Raw genomic sequence first — 15953 nt, 5'->3', positions numbered from 1 at the left:
AACCACTGCTGCCGACTGAAACGTGAACACAGGGGAGGCAAGGTGTTAGCAAGTGTTTCCTTTTACGATCATAAAAGGAGTAAAATACACAAATACCTCACAAAACTAAAAAGTATACCTGTACAACACACTGTTAATTGGGATTAATGCTTTGAAGAAGAGAAGGTTCTCTTTTTCAGGTTTACCTTAAAAAGAGATTGTGTGTGTGTGACAGGTATTAATAAATTTCTGGGTTGAATGGGAAAGACCTAATCCTGGTAAATCAGACTTTTGAGTCTATGTTGTTACAAGCTTTCCAAATTGATGAATTATTGGTCCCTCATCAGTGCAGATGGACTCTCTGGAGCAGGGTTTTCTGTATTTTGTTTTCATGGACAAAGATGTAATAATGCTACCATGGCATTCCAGGTGGATTAGCAAAATGTGATTTAAAGCTTACCTGGTCCTTCCAGGTAGCAGTTTGAGTTTGTCCGGGTTGCGACAGTTCTTACCTGTCTTTTGATGTTTCAGTTCTTTTTGCAGCTGTTAATTCTTGACTGTCACATACTATAGCATTTCTACACAGTTCTTTTGTCTGCTACGTGGCTTTCTCATGTTCAAGTACTGATTTAAATGAGAGGCAGCTACAGTGCAAGTACAGAGAAGTGCAGCAAGATCCTAAGAGCAGAATGGACAGATTGGAGCTCCTGTGTAATTAAAGACAAGTCAGGCAATGCTGAAAGACACTTCAGTTGGGCAGACAACAACCAGACCTCAACATCAATCTGCCACAGCCCCTTTGTTCCAATCTTGCTTCGTTCCCAGTCAGTCAGCTGTACTGCTAATATATACTGGAGCCAGATCAAAATCATTCTTCCATTTTAAACAAGAAAAGAAACCAAGCTACCTCTTGCCACTACAGAGTACACAATTTTGTTATTTTCATCTTCCAATTAATACAGCTGGTTTGCTATTTCTTTGCATGCCTCTTCTGTGATCAAGTTACGGTTCTTTTAGGGGCACCAGAAGCACACACCATCCAAAAGCCATGACTAAGTTTCTGGCTGCTCTTAACAGAAGATGAAGCATCATTTCTTAGCCTGTTACCGAGTGAATGAATTCCCAGTTTGTTTCCTGTCATGTGAAGCTGTTTAGGCTATGTGTATAAATGACAAGAGCTAACAACCTCATCATGAAACTTAATGAAAGGCAGACCGCACTTTAATTTGCCTTATATACAAGGCATAACAGTGGTAATACTGAGAGAGATCCAGGGAATTTTCTCCAATTCTGGACTTCCCTAAAAAACTTGTTCTGCTGCGTGATGAGCGGGCAGTATTTTCCAGAGCATAGGACTAAGACCTGCAGGCACATAAACCACAAATATAAATTCTGATATTGCACTCTACTTTAACCTAATTTTCCGAGACAGAGAAATAAAAGGGTTTTGGAGGAAACTAGAGTAACTGGTAGCTTATCACTGTGTTTCCCCATACCTTGAGGTTCTCAGATTCAGTGGCCATTTCCATTCACTCATTTCTCTGCTATCTGCCAGCTAAGTGGATTGTACAGAGGATAACAGCCTCCTCAAGAGGCTGTGAAACCTTGGCAACTACATCCAGACACCTGATTCCGCAAAAGAAGTCAGTTATAGTGGCTACTGACTGAATAAAAAACTACAATTTTGAAGAGGAAAAAGCCAGCAGCAATTGGCTTTTGAGAACCACCGTATTATTACTTAAATTGACCTAATCTGGCTGTGCCAATCATTTTTTGTTTAATTGAATACAGATAGAAGGGATAAGGGCAAGAGCAAATAGTTTCTGAGGAAGCCATTTGGGTTTTTTCTGTTCTTATTGATACACAAGAACCTACTAAATCAGTTAAACTTCCATCGATCCAATCATTCTGGTTTGCAGTATGAACATCTGATTCATGCTGCAGTAGTACCAACACACACTTCATTTTTACTTTCTTGTAACAGAGAAAAAAATAATCACTGCCAAAGCACTTTTTCCATTTAAATTACAGGGTTACAATAGTAAAAAAAAACTGAAAAAAACTCAACTGAAGCTTTATAACTTAATGAACCATTATACAAACACAATTAAGAATTGAAGTTTTGCATGCTGAATGAATATTTTATTTAGAACCAGTTTATAAAAATAAAATACAAAATAATTTGAAAACAAAACAAACATTGTACAAAGCTTTGATATGGTACAAATGAGAAAATAAATAATTACAACTTTATGTACAAATGACCATTACAAGGGCATTAACTCTTTATGCTCTTGGGTGCCTGAGCAAACTTAAATGAAAACAATGGCTTAGAAGATTTCCAAGGAGAGGAAGAGAACTGCAATTACTGAGCAGGAGAATTTGAAGGACTCAACATTTGTCTTCCTCAATGGTAAGAGATGATCTTGGAACTACTTTCCACTTAATTTAATCATGCTGCAGACTACTATTGAGTACTTGATTTCTTATGGGGTGACAACACTGTATTTTTAACTCATACACAGATTTCATTCTTGGTGGTATTGCCCAGAGATTTTAGATTAGTAGCCATTGGTTGGCAGTTTCAAAAAGTCAGCACTTGTCTGAAGGCATTGATGGTGATTTTCTTAATTTACTATTTTGGATATTCATAGGAAAGCATTTGAAAATTGGCATCTGTTAGCACAAGTACTGCAACTTGTCTGTGGGCTGACTCTATAGAATGAAAGTTAAAAAGCTGGGGAAGAATTTCCAATCTTGCTCTCTAGTCAATGAAAGTAAAGAGGATGCAGAGAAGGCTGCTTGGCATCCAATCCAGATCTCCAGTCAGAAGAAAAAGCTGTGAAATAGCCAAAAAAATCCCACCTCACTTTGCGTCAAAACTTTATGACCTTGCCTGCCATGCAGCAGATGCAGGTTTAAAAGGATGTGAAGTCAGGCAGACCAAACTAATTACACTGCATCTTTTGGATCAAGCTATTCTGCTGGTACTACAGGTCCTTTACATAAGGGTTAGGCCAAAGATCAAGTGATCTCAAAACAAACATCAGATTAATTCCAGCTGAATTCCCACAAACACTTATGGATGGATGATCAGGACTTCACATGAGCAGTACACTTGTGGTACTGTTTTAGAAGAAACTACATTGTACTCTTGGCCAAAGCTGGCTCTCAGCAGTAATAATTTTATAGAAAAGTAGAGATCAAAAGGCATGTTATGTCATAATAATAACAATTAAAAAATAATTTCAGTTTATCCTTTCAGCCCCTAATCAGGGGCCTCAAAAAAACAGGACCCTATACTGATTTTAATGACATTTTACCTGCAGAAGAACAGCAAGAATTCCCAAGGATCCAAGCTCCTCATGTAGAGGAGAAACAGCAAAGTATGTGGGTGACATATGCTAACATTTGGGCTCATCACTATTACTGTTAAGAAAGAATGTGTTACTGTCAATGGAGAGTAACCCGGATGGCCAGAGCAACTGTCAAGTTAATATATTAGTCTTTGAAACAATGAACTCCTGCGAATTTTTCCTTAAGAAAAAACAAAGAAAAATCAACAAACAAATAAACCACTCAAAGATGAGTATTTTAAAGCCTGATTATTTAAACATGATTATTTAAACTACATGAAAATGAGAGAGTAAGCTTTCTGTCATGACTATATTTTAAAATAATTTCAGACAATTATTACATAATCCAGGCTAACTTCTATATAATTTCTCTTTCACAAATGTTTTCTGTAGGGAGAAGGAAGACTGGCTTCCAGCAGACACCTGAGGTATTCTTGTGTGAGGTGCGTGTTTATGCAATTTGCATGTATAGTGAAGAAATGTATAACATATGCCTGTGCATTACATGCAGCCAAAACACAACCTCGCTTCCTTTTGCCGGCATTCACGGTTACTGAAAATTGTAATAATTACAAGCAATGACAAGCAAAGCCAAAGAAAAACAGCAAACAAAGCCCTCCATTTCACTGCCTACTTGATTAGCTAAAAGAAGTAGAAGAAAAATACTATGCCGTTCCACAAATTTCAGACACAGGAATGATAGAATCGTCAGGGCTGGAAAACACCTCCATGATCGAAGTTCAACAACTAACCTAGCACTGCCATGTTCGTCATGCAACGAGCATCCAAACTTTTACCGGTTGAATAAAGGAATCATGGATAATCGTCAAGGCTTTCATGTATATAGGTGACAGTTCTCTGACCTAATAGTGGAAAAGCATAGAGAGAACACACCATAGGGAATCATGGGCAGACCTTTGCTCCCTGAAAATGACAAGACAAACATGGCTTTTGTCACCTCACAGGATCAGTCCTGTATGAAAAAAATAATATATTCTGGGCTTGTAATAAGAAACCAGTTTGAGCTCTCTTTTATTCTCCTATTCCTTGTCAGAAGATTACTTTCACATTTAACATATATATAAAAATTGGAGGCACATATCCCTAGTTTGCCATTATACTCTTTTAAGAAATTGGAATAATCTCTTTCTTCATACAGAATTTATGCTTCTTACCGTTTCATAAAAATGTCCAATTCATTATGGAAAAATTCTGTTTACAAGAAAAAGACTGTACTGTAAGTCTGGCTTTATCTATATTCTCATTGAAGAGAAAATGAAAGTTGTTTTTTAGAAGCATTACAGTTAACTGTTGCAAAATGTTACTGCAATAAGAAGGACTTATGTGACTTTTGCCCAAGCAGGACTATGGGATCGGGCCTTGTAATATGGAAAAGACACAGAATCAGAACTAGGGCATAGGAAAACTGCAGTAGAGGAAGAGGAGACCAGAGTAAGTCAAAGCAAAAGAGGCCTCGTCTCACTCTGGCAAATGAATTCCAGTAAACAGGATGGAATAGCTGACACTGTTCCTATCTATATGTATATACACACATATGTATGTATGTGTGTATATATATATATATATATATTTCTATATAATATACAGTATCTATATAAGTGTATACGTAGATACACTTAAGTACAAACATGTATTTATATATATATATATATATAAAATCAAAATTGTGTGTTTTCCCAGCTATAGTTAATTCTATAATACCCCAAATAGTAGATGATAGAGCTCTTGCGAGTCTTTTTCAGATGAAAAATATTTCAAGCTATTTTTAAATATATAGGACCAAATTCTCCCCTGTACATCAAGACTGTTTAGTGAGGTATGCAAGAAAGCTTGTTCTCAAACATGCAGACTTCAAGATACAAATATGTCCAGATTTCCCAAGACAGGATGTGGCTGGTGGCTATAATGTCTATCTTGTGTTAGTTCACAGGGGTTTGCCTCCTGTATTATTACATATAACTAGCAGTTAAGACCTTATATTGCTCCTGGCTTTAAGCAGTGAAATTTTCTATCCTTATCGATCCTGCTCAAATAGTAGATGGGTGCCTAGCATCATACAACTTGCCAGCATTGCTTGACTGTATCACACTATCCATTTACTTTAGCAGGGTTTTACCTAAGTAGTAATTGGCATTTGTAATTAATAAGGAGGTTAATTAATACTAATACATGTTTTGAGATTGCAATTTTGATTGATTTAACCATGCAATATTGCAGCACAAAAGTCTGCATGAAACATTCAGTGATTTCAAGTTGGTTTAGTTTTAAGGCTTAATGCCTCAGTTTCTCTAAAAAATGCTCCTAAGTGCTGGCCACAACACAGAAAACACCATAAAGAGGAAATGTGTGTGCAGCATCTGCATCTGCTACATGCCATGGCTCCATTGCACTGCTCTCCAAAGAACTGGAGGCTTGAAGAGGACAAAGCAACAGCTCCTTGAATTTTACTGTTTCCTAGCTAATATCCCTATGGAAGCTGCTGTGTGCTATGCAGATTAACTGCAACCGTTTTATACAATGGAGAAAAATCCTCCCTGTCCCTGAAAACGTGGTGTGGATAACACCCTGTGTATAAGGGCCACACACATGTACATTGGGGTTTTTCTGCAGTCAGTTGCATATTCAAATATTGAAGCTTACGGAGTCCTTAAAGATTATACAGGTCTTCTAGAAATATTAAGCTAATATTTAAGTTGATCAGCTGACCATTACCTAACTACAGTAACTGATTTCTATCTTAGACTATAATAAGCAATTCTGTAAACTTTTGAGGAGAGGGTATCAAGCAATAAAAAACTCAAGATAAGCAGGTAGCTCAAAATAAGTTATTCACAATCACTCCTCCATTCATATCTTCATGGTTTTCTCATTAGATCCTGTTGAATCCACAGCAAAAAAAAAAAGCAGCTGGGAATATACAGTCCTTTTGCCTTTTTGTGCACCAAAAGAAGCCTAGGTCATCAATCACAACTGATACCTCTTTCTCCATCTTGGCATAGTTTACTACTTTTACATTGGCAAGTAGTTCAAGTACTAGTGAATTTCTACAGCATTGATTTATTTTACATAGTCATGTCTAACAATGGACAAGCCTGTACTTTGAAGACAACATTAATAAAATCCCAACAACTTAGGTGTTATATTCTTTCTCACCTGAAAAGCAATTACCTGTTTCTGGTTCTGCTACACTAAAGAGAAAGTATGAACACCTCAACTTCAGCATTTCAGGCAAGGATGCATAAAGTTGGTACTTACTAAAACTGACCATGTAGATGTAGGAATAAGCTTACAAGACCATAAGAAATGCTTTTCAGACATAAGGAAAAGTAATCATGGGCTACCACACTACCTTAACAAATAATTCCAGCAGTGCCCAGGGCAAAAACATCACAATGTGACCAAATTTTTTCTTATGGTATACCGTAAGAAAATGCGGAAAACAGGAAGGAAAAGATGGAATTTGTTGTTGTCACATTCATCTGTTAGGTATTCATTGAGTGTTTGTTCCTATATAACAAGTATTCACAATTAAGAACTCACATTATGAAATAAAAACGAGTAACCACAAGACCTATTTGTAATAAAAAATAAAAGTACCTTTGAGTCTTTGTTTTTGTTCCATATGCAAATACACACATAAAATTATAAAGAATTAAAAGCAAGCTGCAAGACAAATAATTGCCTGGTTGAGAAATCAGCAGTCCTTCAGTCTTGTATCAAGGTATAAAGGCTATTAGAATTTGTGCACTCCAGAATTTTTCTGGGGGGAAATAGAAGATGTAAGTACACAGGAACTAACAGAAAGGGAACTGTATTATTTTTGATCTATAAATTACAAATGAAAAATGAGAAAGAGTGAGTTTATATAAGCATATACATATATGTATATATGTAAATATTTATATTATATAATTTACCATGAGGACATGCAATTATTGGTATAGTACCTATTATACAATATAATACAAGGGAATAGGACTTTCCAATGGTACAGTTTCTTCAGAAAATGCAGGTATACCCTACCTATTGCATTCATGTGTAGTGCTTGAAACCTGAACGAAATTAAGGTTCCACACTGTGCTACACAACATATGGGAAACAATATACATACTCATAGTAAGAAAAGAGGAAAAAAAATCAACATAGTCTGGCAAAGCAAGTTAAATTCAGTGCAGCTCTAGGGCAGCTTTAATGCAGCATTACAATGTGTTAGCTCAGAGACAAAATATTCCCTTTTTAATCCAAAGGTATTCATTTGGCAGAGTTTAAATAAAAAAGCACAGATGCTGGCTGGAGAGGCATTTGACTACAGCAAACAGATCAAGAACTGACAAGTCTCCTATGCATCCAGCATCCCCACAACAGGAACAGCTAGGGAGAGCTGGCTGCATCTTTCTCAGGCTTGCATTCTGGTGTGTTACTATTCTGATCCACTGTTCTTCTCTGAATATAGCAAAAGGAGCCATACCTTTTTATTCCCTACAGAGATCCTGTAGAGCACAAGAGGTTATTAAGTAATTATCAAACAAAATTGGAAGAATTACACGCTATGGACTTTACTGAGTGTCAACAAAGCTTGATGAAAACACATTTGGGCAAAAGAATTATGAGAATCCAACATAAAAAATGTTTCAGATTTCTTCCTATTTTGCTTTCATGAAAAATATTCTTGACCAGACTTGGTAAGGGTGTTAAATACATTTCTGTCACTTACAACATACCAAGTTCACAAAGCAAACAATCTCCTCATATCTGTTTCATCTTTCATGATTTTAGAAAACAAATGAACAAAAAACTAAATCTTGGTTGATAGTCATCTTTGCACGGTAAGATCTGTGGATTAGGTGACCCACAACTAATGGAAAAACAAACCCCAGGAATAATAAAGGTTCTTTTTTCAGTTGAATTAAGGGAGGGAGTGAAAAGAGGTACTTCCATTTGCTAACTTATTTTCTAACTTACATTGTATTTTCTTGCAAATCTGCAACATCCAGTGAAGTGCATACATCTCTTTTCTCTCATTTCTTAGACAGGGATGCTTTTCCAAATTCTACCAAATGTGGTTTGAGGAACTCCACTATGACTCCAAAAGAACTGTATGATGTAGAACTGAGAATTAGCTTCTTGGATCCTAATTACTACTAAAAAAATTCTAAATAATATAGACACAAAAAGATCTTGGCAAATGTTAATAATATTTTTTATGTTATCAATGTCAAGAAGGGACAAGGTGTATGATACTTCCTAAGGCAAAAAATCTGTTCCATGACAGATAGTGGACGAGATGAGCACTAATTGACTCAAGAGATGAGTGCAGCTCAAAATGAAAGAAATTAATACGGTATAAATACCATCATCTTCTAAACAGTGTGCTTTTTTTAAAACTGCAAAGACATGATTGAGCAGTACTTATCTCCCAAGTGATGACATCATTTTGGGTTACACACTCTTGAATTTGTAAGGCCTTAAATAATTAGGCCAAATCTTCTAACTAGGTAAACTAATAACATCGAGATAAATACCCTTGTAAAACACTCACCTTTGAGATTTTTTTTTACTCTAGATACATTGCACCTCTTTGAATATCTAGTCATTCTGGCCCCTACTTCCGCTCTCGTGGATCTGCTTACTGCCTGCTCTTAGGCAAAGCCTGGCCACTTATTTACACAAAATGTTTTCTGATGAATAGTTTACAATGCTTACTTTCTTTAAAATGTGCAGATTCAACAACTTTTTTGAATATACTTTTTTCATTGTTTTTTTAAATACACAGTACACAGACAAAACATGCATCAGACCTAGGAGGAGACTTTATACCTGTCAAGGCCCAGTTCCTATCTGCTAAGCTTAGTGGTTGATTTGCTCTTTCCTGTGGGAGTCTTAGTGTTTGGGGAATGGTGGCAGGAACTGCCTGATCCTTTCAGACCATTCTTGCTTGGTTTGTTGCAGCAGTGCTCTTGTTGGCAGGATCTCCTAGAAGATGAGGAGCCTGAATGGCTAGGAGGTGATTTACTCCTCCCAAGATGAGGGGATGAACTCCTCTGATCATGATGGGATCTCCCAGCCCGGGACGGAGAAGAACTGGCAGTACGGGGTAAAGAAGAGCTCCTGGGGGAGGCACTGGGACTGCGCCGGGGGATGACGGGGCTCTTGGGTGGTGTTTTTGGACTATGTGGAGATCCTGGACTCTTAGACTGGGTAGAGCTCCTTGATCTTTGAGATCCATTCTGTAGGATTTGAGCCAGACGAGAGATAAGATCTGAGTCCGAGCTGCTACTCCCTAGGACTCTGTATCTGCGTAACCTTAAGAAGAAATGAAGAAAGATTATTTCTCTTTCCACCTATTTACTAAGTTCAAACAGAAATACAGTATCACTAGAAACTAAGGATGAGTTTGCATTGCAGAAGAGACATGTGGAGCTGAACTTTCCTGTAAGGTTAAAGGTGTTAGGATGTAGGCTTTGGTTTCTGTGTTGTTCAGATCAACACAGTATTTATATTTACATAACTCACTCACATAAACAGCCTCAGTGTTTACAGGATAACTGAAATTTCCTGGTGGTGCTAGAAGTAGTGCACTGAAGAGCAGTGCTTATCACCTTTTTTCCAGAGGGGTACATCCATGCCTGCTCACCATCAATACACTACTGTACACAATTTTAAGGAATGACAAGGCACACCACAACTTCCTTCAAAAGATTTTGCACCCCTGTGTCAAAATTCTCCTTATCCCAGGAATGTAGGCCCTGAAGAACCTAGATCATAGTTGTCTCTACATAGCAGTGGCAAAACCAGTTTCTTCTAGTATTCACTCTGCCCTCCTTTAATTAGCCATGATCTAAGCATAATTAACTGACTCCGTACTGGTGGCTCCAGACCCAAACACTTAAAAATGTCTACATTAAAAACAGATTAATTTTCAAGAGAGCTGGCTATGACAGATACTATTAAGATTTTTCTGGGTTTGTAAATAATGAGGAGTTCTGTAAAAGTGACCCCTCTTTAAAAAAAGTGTAAAGATTTAGTTATAGATTGGCAGGTCTCAAAATCTTGAATACATATTGTGGTGTATAAGGTTTAATGGGGAAGCAGGCTCACTCTTGTCACTTCTTATTCAGTCTTTAACAGTGTGAGATTTCTAAGAGAACTGAAACTCAGCATTTGTTTAAAAATCAGAGGATGGAACTTCTACAAGATTACATACTGCACAGTAACTGTGGTCTAGCTCAAATCCCTTTCCAACCCGAACGCCTATTTCTGTTTTCTCTGCATTACCTAGCTTCTACCCCAGGTCTAGTGGGTGGTTTTCCTGGTGGTGGTCGAGGAAAGAACTGAGCTGAACTTGAACCAGTGACTTGATCAGCGGTTGCCCAGGACACTGGCCTTGGAATCTTGCTTTTTCTGGACTGAGGGCTGCTTGGAGATAAAGAGCTATCTTCATTCTGCTTGCTGAAATGTGAGTCCAGTGTCAATCTAGAAAATGAAGCTAAGACATCATCCTCAGAAAATGGTACTGGAGCAGCAGCCATTTTTTCCTCCAGTGACTTATCAGAGGCACTTGAGAGGTCACCAAGGAAAGATTTGAGCTGTCTCTTTTCCATAAGTAATTTGACCAAGTCTGTCTGATGGGCCTTTTTCAGAAGAAGCTTTTCCTTTGCTGAAACAGAAGAGGAATCTGACATTGAGTCTATCTCTTGTGCTAAAACTGGGATTCGGCTCTGCCTGAATACAAAGGGAGATTTAACCGAGTCCTTCTTAGATCGGTAAGAATTCTCATTTTCTGAAACACAGTGGAGTAACTCTCCATTTCTGGGCACATTTTTCCCTTTTTTGTTCTCCTGCTGCAAAAAAGTGGTAAGGGCCACTTGGTGGCATTTCAAGTCTTGGCTATGGACTTCTTCCTTATCAGAATGAAAACCATTTCCCTGAACAGTTGCTATTTTGCTTGCCTGTTTATTAACATGTGCGTTACTAATTCTTGAGGGAGACAATTCTGATGCTTTAGGTGCTATTGACTTCAGAACCTCATCTTGATTTGGCTTTGATTCTTCAGCAGCTTCAGTATTTGTTAGAGGTTCTTCTTCGGCAGATTTTGAGTTTCCTGGCAAAGAAGAATTCTGCTCTTTGCTTAGCAATTCAATGGCATCCTCAGAAACCACCGGAAGCCTTTTTTCCTCAGCCTCCTCTACAGGAATGTTTTCAAGTTCATTCTCTTTCTGTATCCCATTGTGTTGTTCAGATAGGTCCTTTTGGGCACAGTCCAGGACGCTGACACCTTCTTTGACAAGTCCTTCTCCATCAAGCACCTCTTGGCTTATATTAAGTACCAAATCTGGTCTGCTGGCACTAGCTGGAATTCCATCTTCTGTCACAATCAAACCTGGTAAACTTTCCTTTGGAGAGGAAAGTTCCACAGTGTGTTCCACAGACTGACCATCCTGCTCTCTTCTCTCTAGCTGGTGGCCATAGTGAAAGCTCTCTGAAGCAGACTGTGTGGATGCCACTGAAGGTCTGGGTATTGTTATCTGCATTGGAAAATAAAGCAAAAAGATGAGAAACTTTGGAATGTTATACAGGTATTGCTCTTTAAATGAAAAGTGTTATTTAAATCAAAATGCTTTTAATTCCATGCCTTCGAGATAGATTACATAATTACTCCTATGAATCGCAATGTTCAAATAATACTTAACTTCATAACATACATGCAGATTATTGGGAAAAAGAGTCTACCATCCCAATATAGAAGTATGTAACAGGTAAAAACAAACATAATGTCACTACAAAATGCTGCAGTTACCAAGTAAGCTCCCTGGAAACGAGATATAACCGAAAAGGTAGGTTTTTTATTTATTTTACATTAGTTTCAATACTCTTATGGCAAGTTCTATATGAATGTAAAGTCTTAAACAAGTGCACAACAATATTTTTAGACAAATACAGAAGAACACAGTGACATTTAGATTCAGAAATTCTATACCCATAATATCTACTTTTTATTCCAGAAAAAGCTCCCTGTGTACCCAAATTTTAGTTACTACTTTCTCTACCAAAGTTTATGCCTAGTTTTAATTAAACAACCTGGTTAGGATATCTCCTTACCTAAGGTCATTAAGAGATTCACAAACTGAATAGCCACATATTTAAATTCCCTAATGTGTCTAATTGAATAGATAGGCTTAAAGCACTCCTAAAACTTCTATATATTACTGAGTCAGAACCCGTTTATAAAAGCAGCTGGTTCTGATGAGTGCAGTCTCTAGCACACAGATTAATTGTTAGAGCACATGTCCAGGAAATGGGAAACCTGCTTTCATGTCTCTCCCCACTTCAGGGACATAAGTCCACGTCCCCCAGCACCCATCAAGTAGGAGCAGAGTTGCTCCTCACCTTCTCCATTGAAGACAGGCCACTGCACAAACAAAAATGCAAGAGTCATGAGGTCAGAGAGTGAGAGAGCACACACAAAAGGGAGAGGAGTTTTATCTCTATGGACATGGGAGGAGTGCATTCTCATGTGAAGAGGAATCGTAGATTCTGTTTTATACATACTGTATGGCATCATTTGGTATAGAGTATAAAAAAATCAAGAGGCTACCCTTATCTCTTTCTCTACATGGACAGAGAGTTCAGCTCCTTCCTTCTTTCTATTCTTTAGCCACACAAATCTGACAGATTCTGAGTTTGTACTCCACAGAAAGTTGAGTCTGGGAAAACTGGAGTCTGGGTTTGGTTCTTTATACACCAATGGTAGAAGACACAACTAGTGGTAGTCTATTTCTAGTGTTGCTAGGATTCTGCTCTGTTACAAGATATTTCACCTTGTTGCAGACATTATACATGGTACTGAGCTTAATGGGCTTTCCAAGAGCTCGTACATTGCTATTACAGGCAACAGAAACCAAACACATCTGTCAGAACCCATGTGTTGGGCTTGCATGGCCAGCTTTTGGTAGCAGGGGGGCTACAGGGCTGGTTTCTGTGAGAAGCTGCTGGAAACTTCCCCCAATTCTGGTAGAGCCAACGCCAGCTGGCTCCAGGACAGACCCACTGCTGACCAAAGTTGTGGCCTTCAGAGCTGGTGTAACACCTCTACAATAACACATTTAAGAACTAAAAAATAAAAGTTATTGTGCAGATGTAATTGCAACCAGAGAAGAGCAGAGTGAGAACATGTGAACAACTCTGCAGACACCAAGGTCAGTGGAGAAGGAGGGGCAGGAGATGCTCCAGGCACCAGAGCTGAGATTCCCCTGCAGTCTGTGGTGCAGACCATGGTGGAGCAGCTGTGCCTCTGCAGCCCATGGAGAACCACGGGAGTGCAGAGATCCCCCTGCAGCACTTGGAGGAGACTCATGCTGGAGAAGGTGGATGCTGGCAAGGGCACTGTGAAACTGTGGGAAACCTGTGCTGGAGCAGGTTCCTGGCCTGATAATCTGAGGAGGCTTTCCTGGTAGGGCTCGTGACCCTGTGGGGGACACATTGGAGCAGCTTGTGCCTGAAGGACTGTACCCCACGGAAGACTGATCCACCCTGGAGTAATTTATGGAGAACTGTTGCCTGTGAGATGGACTCACATTGGAGAACTTCATAAAGGACTGTCTCCCATGGGAAGGACACCACGGTGGAGCAGGGGAAGGACTTCTTTCCCTGAGCAGCAGCAGGAACAATGTGTGATGAACTGACTGTAACCCCCATTCCATATCTCCCTCTACCACTGGGGGGAGGAGGTAGAACTTGGGAAGGAGGGAGGGGTGCAGGAAAGGTGTTTTTAAGATCTATTTTATTTCTCATTTTCCTGCTCTGATTTTTTTCAGTAGTACATTCAGTTCATATCTCCATTTTCAGTCTGTTTTGCTTGTGATGGTATTTGGTGAGTGATCTCTCCCAGTCCTTATCTCAATAGAGTCCTTCACTCTATTTCCTCTCCACTGTCCAGTGGCAGAGGGGAGTGACAGCGCAGCTTTGGTGGGTGACTGGCATCCAGCCAGGGTCAACTCATTACAACCCATAACAATTTACACTGTGCACTCAAAGTTTACAAATACAAAACAACTCTTCAAAACAAGAAATGGTAACTGACAGTGAAGGAGATATCCTCAAGTCTCCCATGGGGAGGTCCCAGATGACTGGAGGTTGGCGAATGTCACCCCAATCCACAAAAAGGGCTGCAAGCAGGACCCTGGCAACTACAGGCCTGTCAGCCTGACCTCCGTGCCTGGCAGGGTTATGGAGCAGTTCATCCTGAGTGCAATCACACAGCACCTTCAGGGTGGACAAGGGATTAGACCCAGCCAGCATGGGTTTAGGAGGGGCAGGTCCTGTCTGACCAACCTGATCTCTTTCTACGATCAGGTGACCCACCTGGTGGATGAGGGGAAGGCTGTGGATGTGGTCTATCTGGACTTCAGCAAGGCCTTTGATACTGTCTCCCATAATATACTCCTGAAAAAGCTGGTAGCCCATGGCTTGGACAAGTGTACCCTCTCCTGGATTAAGAGCTGGCTGGAGGGTCGGGCCCAGAGAGTGCTGGTGAACGGAGCTGCATCCAGCTGGCGGCCAGTCACCAGTGGTGTTCCCCAGGCGTCTGTGTTGGGTCCAGTCCTGTTTAACATCTTTATTGATGATTTAGATGTGGGGATTGAGTCCATCATCAGCAAATTTGCTGATGACACCAAGTTGGGAGGGAGTGTCGACCTGCTGGAAGGCAGGAGGGCTCTGCAGAGGGATCTGGATAGACTTGAGAGATGGGCTGATTCCAATGGGATGAAGTTCAACAAGGCCAAGTGCCGGGTCCTGCATTTTGGCCACAACAACCCCCTGCAGCGCTACAGGCTGGGCACAGAGTGGCTGGAGAGCAGCCAGGCAGAAAAGGACCTTGGGGTACTAATTGACAGGAAGCTCAACATGAGTCAACAGTGTGCCCAGGTGGCCAAGAAGGCCAATGGGATCCTGTCCTGTATCAAAAAGAGCATGGCCAGCAGGACCAGGGAAGTGATCCTTCCCCTGTACTCTGCATTGGTGAGGCCACACCTTGAGTACTGTGTTCAGTTCTGGGCCCCTCAGTTCAGAAAGGATATTGAGGTGCTGGAGCGAGTCCAGAGAAGAGCAACAAGGCTGGTGAAGGGACTGGAGCACAAGCCCTATGGGGAGAGGCTGAGGGAGCTGGGGTTGTTTAGCCTGGAGAAGAGGAGGCTCAGAGGTGACCTCATCACTGTCTAGAACTACCTGAAGGGAAGTTATAGCCAGGTGGGGGCTGGTCTCTTCTCCTAGGCACTCAGCAATAGAACAAGGGGGCACGGGCTGAAGCTCTGCCAGGGGAAATTTAAGTTGGATATCAGAAAAAAATTTTTTACAGAGAGAGTAATCAGGCATTGGAATGGGCTGCCCAGAGAGGTGGTGGATTCACCATCCCTAGAGATCTTTAAATGCAGATTGGACGTGGCGCTGGGTGCCATGATCTAGTAAATGAACTAGAGTTGGACCAAGGGTTGGACTCGATGATCTTGGAGGTCTTTTCCAACCCAATCGATTCTATGATTCTATGAGTGTATAATAGCTTCATCAACATTCTTACTGCATTTTCCTCATAGGTCTGTA

General features: G+C 40.0%; 1 protein-coding gene across 2 annotated transcripts in view; it reads right to left on the bottom strand.

Annotated features, from left to right (window-relative positions):
* Positions 1–2108: 2108 nt before the first annotated feature.
* Positions 2109–15953, bottom strand: part of TTBK2 (tau tubulin kinase 2) — an 87926-nt gene continuing 74081 nt past the window's right edge. For both annotated transcript variants that reach the window (XM_071558318.1, XM_071558320.1), the window contains 2 exons: positions 10632–11881; positions 2109–9659 (listed from right to left, as the gene is read on the bottom strand). In XM_071558318.1, coding sequence (XP_071414419.1) covers positions 9191–9659; positions 10632–11881 — 1719 coding nt within the window. In that variant the 3' untranslated portion in view covers positions 2109–9190. The remainder of the gene's footprint in view (positions 9660–10631; positions 11882–15953) is intronic.

The sequence above is a fragment of the Pithys albifrons genome, chromosome 6 (assembly GCF_047495875.1).
Source record: "Pithys albifrons albifrons isolate INPA30051 chromosome 6, PitAlb_v1, whole genome shotgun sequence".
NCBI lineage: Eukaryota > Metazoa > Chordata > Aves > Passeriformes > Thamnophilidae > Pithys > Pithys albifrons.
This window is presented reverse-complemented; position numbering and strand designations above follow the sequence as displayed.